The sequence below is a fragment of the Apium graveolens genome, chromosome 9 (genome assembly GCF_009905375.1).
Source record: "Apium graveolens cultivar Ventura chromosome 9, ASM990537v1, whole genome shotgun sequence".
Lineage (NCBI taxonomy): Eukaryota > Viridiplantae > Streptophyta > Magnoliopsida > Apiales > Apiaceae > Apium > Apium graveolens.
The window spans coordinates 179719489-179736002 of NC_133655.1; the positions used below are offsets into that span (position 1 = coordinate 179719489).

General features: G+C 35.4%; 1 protein-coding gene across 1 annotated transcript; it reads left to right on the top strand.

The window, feature by feature from the left end:
- The first annotated feature begins 1326 nt into the window (after positions 1-1326).
- On the top strand, positions 1327-16308 carry LOC141683052 (uncharacterized). Its single transcript, XM_074487745.1, has 5 exons — positions 1327-1381; positions 1463-1930; positions 2023-2180; positions 15890-15987; positions 16085-16308. The coding sequence occupies exons 2-5, from the start codon at positions 1868-1870 to the stop codon at positions 16243-16245; spliced, it is 480 nt and encodes a 159-aa protein (XP_074343846.1). The 5' UTR covers positions 1327-1381; positions 1463-1867; the 3' UTR covers positions 16246-16308.
- The last annotated feature ends 206 nt before the right edge of the window (positions 16309-16514 follow it).

Genomic DNA, 16514 nt, shown 5'->3' on the forward strand with positions numbered 1-16514 from the left:
TGTTATTTACGCTACTAATTTTTTAAAAAATCATCCGGCCCTGTGACTTATTTCCTCTGTATACTTTTCCTCATGTCCATTCCCTCTTCATTGTGAATAGCTTAAAAATCCCATGGCTGTTATAGTTACCCTCAATCACTTTTAAATTGATTTGAGGTAATTGGTTATCTGTAAATTATTATCTGCACTATAATTTTACGCTCCATATAGTCTCCTCTTTTCTCTTTGTTCCTCTTGTATCAGTTAGAATTTGTTTAACTAAAGCACACAGCTTAAACAAATCTTGAATGTTGATAATGAGTTACTGCTTGATATAATTGATATATGTTCTTTAGCCTGAATAGTCAAGGACTGAAAGGTCTATGTATTATTTACGCTACTGGTTTTTTAAAAAATCATTCGGTCCAAAATCAATTATTTATAGATGCTCGTAACCCCTTCTTTAACCCCTCCCCCTCCGCACCCCAAAACGTAATTAAAATAAAGGAAGGTAAAAAATACTAAGCAAGAAATCTTTATCTAACAAATATGAGTTTCTTGTACACTACTCACTGCCCTGTTCACTAAATTAATCACTCATCAATGCTACCTTGCAAAGGACAAGGAGATAGCACACTGGTCTTCAATTTAAAAAAAGGTTGTTCAGTAAGCTTTATTATAGTATATAATAGTTCTGATGGAACAAAGAGTTGCTAGAGGCCATAATAGAAAAGTTATCTTTAAGTGCTCGGTATATTCATTTTATTAGGTTACCAAATTTAAAATATAACCATGTTGATGTTAATATGACACAAAAATGAGTAAGTAATTAAATTGTCAAATAATTTTGTAATTTGGATCCCTGACTTCATAACAAAAAAATTATATTCAAACTAGACCATTAAAACTATAGAGGAACATTATATCAGATTTAGTCCCTACACTATTTGGTAGCTTAAATGTAGCTTCATGTAGCTCATGATATGCTACCTGTACTTTAGTTCTTATGTTATATTGGAAGCATCCTAGCAGGATATGGAGTTGTGCTAAAGTTTAAAAAATATGGAACTATTTCAATATAGGGTCTATTTAAATGGATTTAGTTTTGAAGTTGTATTTTTAAAATTTACATTAGATCATCATACTTTATTTAACTATTTAAGCTGAAACTTAGATTTCATTTTTTTAAAAATGCAAAGATAAGGAATATTCCAATAAAATTCTACATTGGCTTCATTGTAACTCATTTTATTGAAATACCCCTGTTGCTGATACACAAACCATACTGTAATTAATACCTTATTCTTATTACAGACATTGTGGGGGTGCTTTTGCGGTTATGGTGAGGTTGAAGTTATCGGAGCTGGATTCAAAAAAGGGATATTAGAATTTTCACAGATTAGTAAGTAGCTCTTGCAAATCACAAATTTTATTATTTTCAATTAATCATCCTGACATGTTTAACTCCTTACTATTATACTAGCTCTGTCACCAACACTGTCACCCTGTGGGGTAAACTGGGTGAGCAGTTTGATCCCACATTATATACTGGGGATAATGCGCCGTATGTTATTGTGGTCTCCTCTGTCACAGTCAAGACCTATCAGCGTAAGAACTCTGTTCCTAAGTAGTAAAAATGCATGGTCAGCTCGGCAAAAAAAGTTTCTTTTGCGTTTTGTGTTAAATTTCTCAATAGTTATAGAGCAGTTGTAAAGCCTTATTAAGATGCGCAAATGCTCTAACCTTTGCTACAACAAGCGCTAGAAAAATTTATGTGAACCCAGAAGTTGATCATGTCTCTTCCATAAGGGAGAGGTTCTCAGCCTTGCCCCCAAAAGTCGTGACTATCGAAGGGCACAGTTCTGCCAAGCTACCCCCTAAAGAGGCAATGTTCATTAATCGGATGACTGTTGAATCCCTGGTCGGGGCTACATGTGCTGGTGAACTACAGGTATGTGCCAAACAATCTATTATCAGTCTGCATTAATTAGAATGAGATGTACCATGTTTTTACAAGAGCTTTTTAATCTTAAATTGTGGCAGGTTAAAGTAGTGACCTTAAAGGCCACCATAACTGCTATGAACAATCGCTTTGGATGGTATTATATATCGTGCAAGTCATGCGTGAAGAGGGGCACTCTCCGGGATGGGGTCTATATCTGCAATAATTGTAAGAAACCAATTGAGTTACCTCTGGCCATGTAAGTAGCATGAGGTTTGATAGCTTAATTATTTTTTTTATGTTGTGTCAATAATTTACGCATTCCATAGGTTCTTAATTGCACCACATTTTTAGTGTTAAGAAATTAAATATTTAACCAATATTTTATCTCCCTCTTCCTTTTAATATAAAGACCTTAAATATAGACCTAAGAATTCATTTATGCATTTGTACATCCAAATACTACAATTTTTAGACTTAAATGGCAGATATTTTTTTATAGTGCTAAGTGTGTGGCCCTCCTCTCCCTTTCAGCTTTTGTATTAATCTTTAGGTAGAGGATCACACCGGAACTACAATTGTTGTTTTACTCAACTCTACTGCCGAACGATTACTTGACAGCTCAGCCAAAAAACTGATTAATAAAATGCCAAAAGGAGATGTTAGGTCACACAATACTGTAGAAGGGGGTTGAATACAGTGTAGGATATAATCAAATCGATTTAAAGCACAAGTAACAAAAAATAGATGTATTTGATATAATAAACTCTGTTATAATGGAACTGTTCTCTCTCAGTGATGAACAAATACTACAAGACCTGCTAGGTCACAATATATGATCTTCTCGATGATCGTAACTCTTATAGAGTAAACCTATGTCTGTGTTTATATAGATACACAGTTACAAGATAACTTCTAGTTGATATGGAATATAATTCCGTCTCCTAAAATATATCAACCAGATATCTTATATAATTATTATAGTCCTCTACCTCTTTCCATGCTTATCTTCTTCTTGTATTAGTCTCGATCTTCTTTCCTGTGAATTAGCTTCCTTCCTTAACTGTTAGTCTTCCAGTACTTAAGTTCTGATATCCATCTTCTGATATTATCTTCTGATAATCTAAGTCCTGATATCCTTAAGTCATGACTTCCAGTAAGTCCTGATTCCAGTAAGTACTGATATTTCCTGTTAGTTAAGATCTGAAAACTAAACATGAAACATATTAGACATGACATCTCAAATATATCCAACAATCTCCCCCAACTTGTAAATTATGCAAGAATGTACAAGTTAATAGATTTGATGATGTCAAAAACATTTAAGTTCAAATGCAATAAGAGTTTAATAAGACTATTAATTACAACTTACAAAACATCTAGCTTTACCAACATCACTGAATCAATCTGAATCCATAATGATTCTTAACAAAATTATTTATCAGATTATCTTCAGCTTTCTTCAGAACTTCAGCTAACTGTGCTTTGACATGCATTAGTTCTTCTTCATTACTAATACCAATATGATAAATGGCTGTTCTGAGAGCTTGAATGGATGTTCTTTCAAGTCCATCACCAAGTCTGATAACCTTAGGATGTGAAGAATTTTCATTATAACATAAGCATCTTCCTTTCAGAATAATTTCCACCTTAGCAGAATTCTTCAGCATAGGAATTTCTCTTCCATCACCTTCAGTAATCATTAGACTGTAATGAGAAGTCTTTGTACCAGAGATTCTGAATAGATCTCTTATAGCCTTCAAAATGTATTCTGACCATCTTCTTGTAACATCATATTTTACTTCCAGAAGATAGTGAATATGTTGAAGTTCTCTAATAGACTTCTTTAATACATCAGTATCAGCTAATCTATAAATCCTTCCATCATTGAGAAATAAGATCAATTTCTCTTTTAGATTCTCTTTGTCATGAGCATCTATCACAACTTGAGCAGACAACACCTTGTCAAGGTGCCTTTGTTTGATTTGTTCATATGGTTTGTCTGTCAATATGAAAGGATCTCTTAGAGTAACCTCTACTCCTATTTGAATCTTCTCTTCGTCAGAACCTAATCGAGCTCTATCTCTAGGTTGCTTGGCTTTCAACCCAAATGTAACAAGTTGATTAATCATGAGATTGGATTTTGGTTCAACTGGAGTAGCTTTCTCTCATAACAGCTTCTTCTTATCAGCATTGTTATTTTATCCAAATCAACTTGAGCATTGTCAGTAGTTGATGTCTTGATAGCTTGATCAGAATTTGATGTTTCTTCTATACCTTCTTGTCCTTTATTCTGAAAAATAACTTGAGCAGTGTCAGGGGTTATTTTAGAATCTTCAATTATCTTTCTTCTTTTCAGAATTTGAACAGTTTCATCTTCAACAAGATTATCATCAGTTACTTGAACCATTTTACACACTGGTTTCATCAGAGCTTGAGAAGTTTTCAAGTCCAGTGACTTGGTTGGTTCATAAATTTTTCCTTTCCCTTTGTCTTTGGGATCACTCTCAGTCTGTGATCTAGTTTTGACCTTTGAAGTTTCATAATTTGACTTTTCCTTGATCGCAATGCCTTTTTCCTTAGGCCTTGGAGGTTTCTTTGCATCATAAGCTTTAAACTTAGGATTTGTCTTCTCAGCAGCAAATCTAGCTTCTTCCTCCTTGAGAGTTTCTAAATCCATTCCTGGATTATGTTTCGGAAATAATCTTCTTGCTATCTCCTCATCAAGTGTCTCGATTTTAGGATCTTTATAATAAACAGTAGTCTGCTTCTCCTTTAACTTCAGAGTTTGCAAGAACTTCTGAGAGTCTTCAGATCCTAACTGAATCGGAATATCAGAACTTGACATCAGACTTTGCTTATCATCACTTAACTTCAATATTTGAGCATTCACAGCATCAGAACTTGACTTGTTCTGAATAGAAGATTTTCCTTGAACTTTTCTTTGACCTCTGCTCTTTTCAGAGTTTCCCTGGTCATCACCTTTATCATCCTTTTTCTTCAGTTCTTGAGTAGGTGAGCATTTGGACTTAACTACCTTCTCCCCCTTTTTGGCATCATCAGGAAGTAAGAGAGAAAGAAGAAGTTCAACTGAAGATTGGATTTCATTTAATTGAGCTTTCTGAGAAGCTTGATTAGCCAGAACCTCAGCAATTTGGGCCTGTTGCTTCTCTTGAGTTTTTTCAATGGTTGCTACTTTTTCAGAAATAGGTCTGATATACCTGTTCTTGTCAAGCTTGATCTGTAGATTGAACTTATCAACTTGTTCCCTGAGTGTATCAACCTTTTCATGAGTAGAAGTATGTAGACCTTGAAGATGTTTTGTAGAGAGAGCTGTGATCTTGAGTTGTGTCTTGAAATCAGCATTTGTAAGTAACTCATCAGCTTTTGCAATATGCTCTGTCAGAATTATAGAACATGGAATAAAATCTGATTCATTCCACTTCTTGGTCCACTCAACACCTCTGTGAGTATCCTCCCAAGGAATAGGTACTTCCTTTTCAACAAATTTCTTCACCAATTCTTCCTTGCCTAGAGTAGGTACTGGAGTCTCAACAGAAACACTATCATCAGAATTTGAGGAAGACTCATTCTGTTCTGATAGCTCAACAGTGTGTGAAGCAACTGGAGATTCAGGAATAACATCATCTAAATTCTGATTAGCAGAATTTATCTCCAGAGCTAGTGTCTTTGATGTAGATGGAGCTTCCAGATAAAGAACTTTAGGTATATTCAAATTATGAATATCTATTTTAGAATTATCAGTTTGTTCTTTAGCATCATCTGTAGCTTTAATAGGAGAGACATGAGGGGTAACAACTGTGTCATTAGCAGTGTCTTTGGCTTGAGCTGGAAGGGCTTCAATGATAATTGGATCTTGTGAGATCAGAGATTCCTGATCCCCTTCCTCAGCTTCTTCAGTATCTTCTGATATAGCCATAGCCAAATACCTCCTTGCCTTAATTTTCTTCAATCTCCTTGCCAATGAAGGAGTTGCTTCAGCAGTATTAGAATTTACAGATTTCTTTTTCAAAGTATCAGAACTTTGAGCTGCTTTCTCTTTCTGAGAAGTAACATTCTCAGCTTCAACTATCACAGGTTCAGATGCATGAACTCGTGCTTCAATTCCTCAAATCATCAAAACTTATTGACCATTATTGAATCAAAACATTCATCGCAGGATAAAGTTAAAAATCGATGAAGTAAAGATTAACAAATTGCAATTAAGACATGCACAGTCACATAATTTGAGAAACAAAGACCAAATCTTGCATTTTAAAGGAAATTTCATTAATATATCAGATGAGTACATTTCATGAAATTATCAATTACATGCAAAAATTACAAGATAGTCCTATTCTAAGAATCTTAACATCAATAACCTTAGTCCTAAGCTAAGAAAACCTATCGACTAGCTCTTTCTGCTGCTGACGAAGAGCACTGCAAGACGGATGATCCGTTCTTGCTGATGGAGAGCTTCTCTCCTTTCCTCTTCCAACCGATCAAGATGGAGGTGGTATTCCATCGAAAAGAACAAGAGGTCTGTGTGAACCTCTTATGGAACTGAGTTCCAGAGTTCTTCAGGAATGGCGGTGACATGTCACTCCTGTTGCCAATCATTACAACTCAACTCAATGTTGAAAGTTTCATAGTTCAGGAACAAGTTGAAACGAACCATTTTTGTTGACGAGAATAAAAAGAGAGTGAGTTTGTGAGAAAATGAAAGATGTTTTTGGCTGGAATGAATAGTAGGTTTAAATAGCCAATAGAATACAAAGGGACGCGAGGACTGGTTAACAATTACAAGTAAAAATAATGATCCCTCGACTCCCTAGACTGATGTGTAATAATGCTTAAAATAATTAATAATTACCGTCAGTAAAAGATCTAAAGCAATTGTTAAAATGATCTTTTACTGACTGTAATTAACAATTCCCGTGCCCAACTTAGAAATAAGGCATAACTAAGAAAAATGCTTAAAATCTGTCATCAGTCATGATGTCTACTATAGAACAACTTTATGCATGAGTCCACCTCAACTGTTTGTGCTCATTTTATGCATCTTTTGAAATTCCTTTTCACAGTAGCTTCTCAGTGTAAGTGAGTCACGACTACTTATAAGATTTATGTTGTAATCAGAGTATTTCTCCAGTAATCATAGAGTGTGAAAAGTCACCAAGAATTTTTTTTTCTTTTCTAATGCATATTACTTAATACCAACAATGCACTTGGGTCTTCCCTTCCACATTTTTACTCTAGATCTCAAAGGAGTACCTGACTTTTATTCTTTTCTTTTCTTTTCTTTGATAAGTGAGGCTTATCAGCACTTAGTTCATTCTTAAGATTTACTGACAACAGAATTTGACAGATAAGAAACAAGAATCTATTTTGTAACTTAGTAATAAGATACACAAAGTAAACATGACTAAGCTCAATATCAGAATCTGCTTGTGTTAATGAGTTTCCACATAAACAACTAATTCAAACATGGGATTTCTAGTATGTTAAAGACTACTAGGTCAACATCTAGCACAGTTATCCTCATTGGATTGAATAGCCACAGAACATTTAAAACACTTATCAGAGTATATAAATCCACATCAGATAACAATCATCATTTAATGAATTTTTAAATTAAGCACAGATTACATATAGATAATACAATCTGTAAACACTGATCATAAAGTCTAATGCAAGAGAATAAAAACTAAGCAGATTTAAAGAAAGAACCTGAAACCATTCCATGTTCATTTACCAATCTTATAAAAGTAGCTTCACATAGTGGTTTTGTGAATATATCTGCTAGTTGTTGATCTGTTGGAACAAAATGCAATTCCACTGTACCTTCATCCACATGTTCCCATATAAAAGGGTATCTTATGCTGATGTGCTTTGTCATTGAGTGTTGAACTGGATTACCTGTCATAGCAATAGCACTTTTATTATCACAGTAAATAGGGATTTTAGAAAACTCTAACCCATAATCCAGTAACTGATTCTTCATCCAAAGAATCTGTGCACAACAGCTCCCTGCAGCAATATATTATGCTTCTGTAGTTGATGTGGAAATTGACTTTTGTTTCTTGCTAAACCAAGAAACCAATCAGCCTCCAAGAAATTGGCAGCTTCCACTAGTGCTTTACCGGTCTATTTTGCATCCTGCAAAATCTACATCTTAGTAACCAATTAGCTTAAAATCTGATTCCCTAGGATACCACAATCCTAGATCAGCTGTACCCTTAAGGTACTTGAAAATTCTTTTCACAGCTAATAAGTGAGTTTCTCTTGGATCAGCCTGAAATCCTGCACAAAGACAGGTAGCATACATGATATCAGGTCTACTTGCAGTTAGATAGAGTAAGGAGCCAATCATACCTCTATAATTAGTAATATCTACTGATTTACTAGTATCCTTATCTAACTTGGTTGCAGTGGCCATGGGAGTGGATGCAGTTATACAATCTTGCATTCCAAATTTCTTCAGTAAATTTCTGGTATACTTGGATTGACAGATAAAAGTGCCTTCTGCAATTTGCTTGAATTGAAGGCCCAGAAAATAGCTGAGTTCTCCCATCATACTTATTTGATATCTTGACTGCATTATCTTTGCAAACTTCTCACACATTTTGGAATTAGTAGAACTAAATATGATATCATCAACATATATATGTACCAAAAGTAAGTCCTTTCCATGGTTGAGGTAGAATAAAGTCTTGTGAATTGTGCCTCTGTGAAATCCACTTTCCAGAAAAAAATTGAGCTAAAGTCTCATACCATGCTCTTGGAGCTTGCTTAAGGCCATAAAAGTGCTTTATCAAGCTTGTAGACATGATTGGAAAATTTAGGATCTATAAAGCCTGGAGGTTGTTCAATATATATCTCTTCATCCAATTCTCCATTGAGAAAAGCACTTTTTATATCCACTTGAAAGACTTTAGACTTCTTGTGAGCAGCATAAGCCAAAAAGATCCTTATGGCTTCTAATCTAGCAACTGGTGCAAATGTTTCATCATAATTAATACCCTCCTATTGAGAGTAGCCATTAGCAACCAGTCTTGCTTTTATTCCTTGTAATTATGCCATCACTGTCAGTTTTATTTCTGAACACCCATTTTGTACCAACAACTAATCTGTTCTTTGGTCTTGGCACTAGGTTCCAGACTTTATGTCTTTCAAATTCATTAACTCTTCCTGCATTGCTTGCACCCAATCAGCATTTTGAAGAGCTTCTTCCACTTTTTTTGGTTCAGTCTGAGATAGAAAAGAATGACAGAGACATTTATTTGAAGTTGCATTTCTAGTTCTGACACCTGCTTCAGGATCTTCAATGATTAGATCAGGTGTATGTGCTTTAGTCCATTTCCTTGCAGATGGAAATTGATCTCTAGAACTGGATCCTTCTCCATGATCCATGTTGTCTCCATCAGCATTTTCTGATGCTCCCCTGTAGTTATGCTCTCTGAGACTTCAGAAATTGAATTTGATTTTTCAGGAGTTGAAGAATCAGAGCTTCCAGAATTATCAGAATTTGTCTCATCAGAACTAGATGAATTTGAACTTGAAGAGCCAGTGACAGGTTCTGATGCTTCTCGAGAGTCTTGAGATGTGGTAGTTTCTTCAGCTTGCTCCCCCTGGACAGGTGCATTTTCCTTTGGAGTTGTTACCACAGTTTCAATGACATCAGAACTTAATCCATCAGAACTTACAGGATCAGGATTTAAGTCATCAGAATTTCCAGAATCAGAATTTAATTCTTCATTCTCAAATCTCAGCTGATCATGATCATCGAAATCTTCAAGTCCAGTAATCTTCTTATCATCAACAGAAACATTGATAGATTCCATGACAACTCTTATTCTCAAATTGTAAACTCTGAAGGCTTTTGTGGAAAGTGGATATCCAACAAAAATTCCTTCATCAGCTTTTAGATCAAATTTGGACAGCTATTCAGGATGAGTCTTCAGAACAAAACACTTGCAACCAAATATATGAAAGTATTTCAGATTTGGCTTCTTCTTCTTCACCATCTCATATGGTGTTTTTCCATGCTTGTTTATAAGTGTAGCATTTTGTGTAAAACAAGCAGTCTGCACAGCTTCAGCCCAAAAATAGGTTGGTAGCTTTGCTTCATCAAGCATTGTTCGTGCAGCTTCAATGAGAGTCCTATTCTTTCTTTCTACAACTCCATTTTGCTGTGGAGTTCCAGGTGCAGAAAATTCCTATTTGATTCCATGATCTTTGCAGAACTCTTCGATGACTGAATTCTTGAACTCAGTGCCATTATCACTCCTTATAATTTTAACAGAATTTTTGATCAATTTATCCAGCTGTCTGACATGATCAGTTAGGGTAGATGCAGTTTCAGTCTTCTTGTTCAAGAAGTACACCCAAGTGTACCTTGTGAACTCATCCACTATAACCATAGCATATTTCTTATTTGAAATAGACTTGACGTTAACTGGACCAAATAGATCAACATGTAGTAGGTGATAAGGCTCAAGAATTGATGACTCAGTTTTGCTCTTGAAAGAAGATTATCTTTGTTTTGCCTTCTGACATGAATCACAAAGGCCATCAGGAGCAAATACTATTTTTGGCAGTCCTCTCACAAGATCTTTCCTTACAAGCTCATTTACATTGTTAAAATTTAAATGAGAGAGTTTTTTGTGCCAATTCCAGCTTTCTTCAATTGATGCTCTACTCAACAGACAGATTGCAGAACCATCAGTACTTGTTGAAAGTCTGGCTTCATAAATGTTACCATGCCTATATCCTTTCAGAACCACTTTGCCCGTTGAATTACTTATAACTTCACAGTGTTCTTCAAAGAAATCCACATGATAACCTCTGTCACAGATTTGACTTATACTCAACAGATTGTGTTTAAGTCCTGAGACAAGAGCTACTTTTTCAATGATGACATTCCCAGGATTGATCTTGCCATATCCCAAAGTTTTTTCAATGTTGCCATCTCCATAAGAAACTTCTGGGCCAGCTTTCTCCACAAAATCTGATAGCAGGGCTTTATTTCCAGTCATATGTCCTGAACATCTACTGTCCAGAACTAGGATGTTCTTCTTGTTGCCCTGCAATCACAAAGACCACTAATGGTTAGTTTTAAGGACCCAGACTTGCTTGGATCCTTTGGCCTTTTTAAGTTTGTTAACATATGCAGTGGATTTAACATCAGAGTTTATGCTAACAATTTTAGTATTTATAGTATCATATTTTGCATCATACTTTACACTAGAAGGAATTAAAGGAACTTTCTTCAAAGAAGGTTTTATCTGATAATAGTCATAGTACAAACTATGATATTCCTTACAAGTATAAATGGAATGCCATATACTACCACAATGAAACAAGGATTTTGTGGCTTAAAATATAACAGACTGACTCTTAACTCCTGACTTAGAAGGTAAGGAGTTTATATTCTTATTCTTCCTGCAAAAAGATGCAAGCTGGTTAGAGTTTCCACAGTTATAACATTTCTTTCTAGGAGCATTAGGAACAGGCATATAATTGTTACTTTTATTCACACCTTCTTTTCCATTCCTATTTTTCCTAGCTACCTTTACCTTGTTTACACTGGTAATCTCTTTCAGCTTATATTTAAGTTGCTTCTTTGTCATTAAGCCTATGTTAACTTTAGTTGTTTTATCCTGTTCTAATTTGTCATAAGTTGACTCTGCTATCACTTCTATCTCAATATCTTTCATCTTTTCAAAATCAGACTTTACAGTTTTAGCTACAAATTTAGCAGGATTTACCTTTGGCTTAGTAGTCTGTTTAACAATAATTGGCTTAACTTGTTCAGTTCCTTTTTCACTTTTCTCATCTCCATAACCTAAGCCCTCTTTCCAGTTTCTACTACTTAGTATATCTTGAGTTGCTCTGCCAGAGTTAGTCCAAGTCCTGATAATCTCTCTCTCCTTTTCTAACTCAGTTTTTAGAGATTTATTCATTTTTAGTACTTCATCTCTAACATAGAAATCATCATCTCTATCCTTCTGAGTTTGATGTAACATAACTAACTCTTTTTCTAAATAATCATTCCTCTTTTTAAAAGTAAGATTTTTAGAAGTTAAACTTTCACATGTTAAAGTTTGATCTCTATAGCTAATAAACATGGTTTTAAGATATAATCTCAACTCAATAATATCATCAGTATGAAAGGCATAAGTTATTTGAGGTACCATTAACTCAGCAGCATCAGAACTGCTATTAGCATTTGCCATCAAGGCATAGTTCTCCTCATCTTCAGAATCTGAGGTGTCTTTCCAGCTTTTCTTCTTTGTGACAAGAGCCTTGCCTTTATCACTCTTTCCTTTCTTGCAGTCAGGAGATATGTGGCCTTTCTCACCACAGTTGTAGCATTTGACATTTGAGTAATCTCCTCTGTCAGACTTTCCTCCTTTGCCTTCAGATTTTCTGAAGCCCTTCTTATCAGAACTTCTACCTTTCCTGGAAAACTTCTTTCCTCTTCTAAATTTCCTATAGGCTATCTTTGTGATACCCTTCACCATAGGAGCACACAGCTTCATCATCTCTTCATCAGCATCTACTTCAGGTAGACTTTCAGTTTCTGAATCATCATCATCAGAACTTGATGATTCTGAATCAGACTTTATGATGAGAGCCTTTCCTTTTCCTTGCTTTGAGACAGCCACTTTGGGGGATTCCTCCTCAGCATTAAGAGCAATTGTTTTTGACTTTCTCCCATGTCTCTTGCTTCTTTGATCCATCTCAAGTTCATAAGTCTTGAGCATTCCATAAATTTCATCAAGAGTAGTTTCATCAAGAGCATAATTATCTCTTATAATAGTAGCTTTCAAATCCCAACTTTCAGGAAGAGCTAAAAGGAATTTTAGATTTGAATCTTCAATGTCATATTCCTTGTCCACCAGTGACAGATCATTCAAGAGTTTGACAAATCTGTCATATAAGTCAGTTAATGACTCATCACTTTTCGAGTCAAAGTACTCATACTCTTGAGTGAGTATAGTCCTCCTGTTTTTCTTAATTGCATCAGTTCCCTGACACCTTGTCTCCAAAGCATCCCATATCTCCTTTGCAGTCTTGCATTTAATTACCCTATTTGACATGACTTTAGCAATGACACTATGCAGCAAATGCCTTACCTTTGCAACCTTGGAAATAGATGAGATATCTTCAGCTGTGTATTCACTTTTCTCCGTTGGTATGGGTTTTGCTGGCTGATCTGCAACTATAACAGAGAGCTTGGTTGGCTTATGTGGTCCTTCATAAATTCTGTCAAGGTATTCTGGATCTGTAGCTTCCAGAAACATAGCCCCGGAAATATAACCATCTTCACTTTCTATATGGGATACTCAGAAGGTCTCAACATGGGAACCCTGATAGTCTCATATCGACTATGGGTTTGAGTCTTTGGAGTTTCTTCAGTTTTGGCGGGCTTGGTTGGATTTTCTGCTTCTTCAGACATGATTGTTTTGGATCTTTATTGTATGTGTGTTAACAGATGTGCTCTGATACCACCTGTTAGGTCACACAACACTGTAGAAGGGGGTTGAATACAGTGTAAAATATAATCAAATCAATTTAAAGCACAAGTAACAGAAAACAGATGTATTCGATATAATAAACTCTGTTATAATGGAACTGTTCTCTCTCAATGATGAACAAATATCACGAGACCTGCTAGGTTACGATATATGATCTTCTCGATGATCGTAACTCTTATAGAGTAAACCTATGTCTGTGTTTATATAGACACACAGTTACAAGATAACTTCTAGTTGATATGGAATATAATTCTGTCTCCTAAAATATTTCAACCAGATATCTTATATAATTCTTCTAGTCCTCTAACTCTTTCCATGCATATCTTCTTCTTGTATTAGTCTCGATCTTCTTTCCTGTGAATCAGCTTCCTTCCTTAACTGTTAGTCCTCCGATACTTAAGTTTTGATATCCATCTTCTGATATTATCTTTTGATAATCTAAGTCCTGATATCCTTAAGTCCTGACTTCCAGTAAGTCCTGATTCCAGGAAGTACTGATATTTCCTGTTAGTTAAGATCTGAAAACTAAACATGAAACATATTAGACATGACATCTCAAATAAATCCAACAGGAGATACTTCTATACCCCTGGAGCTGCAAGCCCTTGTGGGCAAGGAATTTATGTACAAGCTGAAATTGAACAAGTATAATCTGATTGAAGGCCTGAAAGACTATGGTGTATCAACGGCTTTCACACCAATTGAAGAGCTGGAAGTTGCTTATGAAAAGAAGGCTCAAGCACTGGTCAGTCGTCGTCCCATTATATGTCGTTACCTTCTTACTTAAACCACAATTATATGCAGTTCCAGCAACTTCCAGTGTTTCTAACTGTCATATGTTGCAAGCTTCTTCTAATCTTGAGGGCTCTTCCATTAGCTCTACACCAATCGGTGGCAGTGAACGTAAGAGGAAGTTTTCCACTGTTATTGAAGCTTCTGAAGCTTCCGACACTGTTATTGAAGCTTCTGAAGCTTCCGAGGATGGCAACAATAGCTCCCCTTAGCCCAGGTCCCACTATGCTTGCTGCGAGGAGCTAACATTTTAAAAAAAATTGATTTTCCTTTTCCAATTAATAGCTGCCCACACCTCTTTGTTTTAGCTTTGTGATGGATTGAAACTTTTAATGCTCCACTAATTCAATGATAAAGGTTATTTTGCTTGTGATATTTTTATTTGTTTTCGAATTTTAGTACTTCCTTGGAACTTGTGTTGGCCTATTTAAATTGAATGTTTTGGCCCCTTATCATTTATTCCCCTTCTGCTACAGAATGATGCATATAGTATAATTCTAGGTCTTTCTGCTCTTTTTTTAGCAGATTTATAATGTTGTTTAATATTTAGCAGTTTCTGTATATTATATATTCTGAGTGTTTGTTCCTGAACTTATCGCCTACCTTACATTTATCTCATTAAGACATACCTTGCTAACCTTTTCTAAACTTTCTTATTAATGTACTTCATACTACCATGTTACAAATAAGTGTGCACAGCTTCATCCTCTGGTAGTGGTAGGACTTTTAAGCATCTTTACCCTTATTTCAGCGTTCTCGTAGTTCTTTAGAAAGCTTTATTCTGATTCTTTGTTTACTTCCCATCGTGATTGTAAATTGTGAGTGGCTACTTCCCTTACTATGATATTTCTATGTATACTGAACTTGTGAAGCTATCAACCCCTGTAAACTTATTGAACACCTCATTTCATGTGTTCTCAAACTGGCAATTTATCAGGATTGGCAAATTTATTAGCATTAAATTTTTAATATTATGATATTTTTTATCCTTGCATTCACTTTAAGCCATATCCAATGCGTTTTGGTTGGAAGTAGCATTCAGGACTCAAAAAAAATAATTTTTCTAGAAATCAGTTGTTTGTTTTCTTTATAGGCACATGATTGGTTGCCTATTATTCTTTTGCACATATGATTTTTTATGCAATCATATGGCATTTTGGCGTAATGTAGTCTGTGTTTCCATAAGGGGCTGGCCTTATTGTTCGCAATGATAAATGTAAGAAATGAAAAGGTCTAAATGTGAATTTCCTTGAATCTATGTATCCTAGACTGAGGTTTGAGAGAGCACACCAAGCCTTGGAGAGAAGATTAGGTGAAATAAATGAATGTGACTAATATGGTGGCTTATTAGCACTTAGCTATTACACCTTTCTGCTCATCCAAGCTTCCACTTAAAACATCGAGAATATAAACTGTGCGCTATCTTAGTTGGGCTCAGATTTGCTAGGCAATAAAATTAGCTTAAGGGTGCACATCTATATACATGATTTGATTTGATTTGCACTATTCCTCTTGCACCTTATACTAAAGATCTCTGGTCTGGCATATTCCCAATGCTGCCCTTGTGTCATTGGTAGCTTTCTGATCTTTTAATGATTAATTAAATTATTGTACTTTTAAAATCTTTGATCAGAGGAGAGCCTGACAAACTAATAGAGATTATCAAGTCTGCTATGGAAGAGGGACATGGTGCTGGTTTAATGGAGGCACCCAGCAGAAGTTATGCTGATGGTATTGCTTCTTGGACTTGTGAGAATATAAACAACAAACTGTATAACATGTTTCCAGAATATTTTTCCCAGATATTTTCAAATCTTTTATATTGCAGGTTCTCCTGATCAATGCGGAAAAGCGGCCATAGGAGCAAAATATTGGTTTGAAGAAAAGAAAACAGGCTCAGGTTCCAGGTTTCATCTGATAATGGACTCCGATTTTGGCTATATCCCAATACAGCATGTCGGTAACTCTGAAGCTACAATTGCTATATAATAATAAGCAACTTCCTTCGAAATGTTTGCAGTATCTTGTTACTGGTTGATATGTATATGTGTGTGTGCGTTAGTATTATTGTCAAGTAGACTCCACAGTTCTTTTATGTGTATTTTTACTGTCATTATTATTCTGGTGACAATTTGGTTTGTGAAAAGGATTTAAAGTTGATGCCTTGATGCAACTTGCCCATGTCAACAAGCTCTCACCTGTGGATGTTGTGATGCCCTCCAAACCCGGGTCATAAGTTTGGGGCTCACAACACGCAC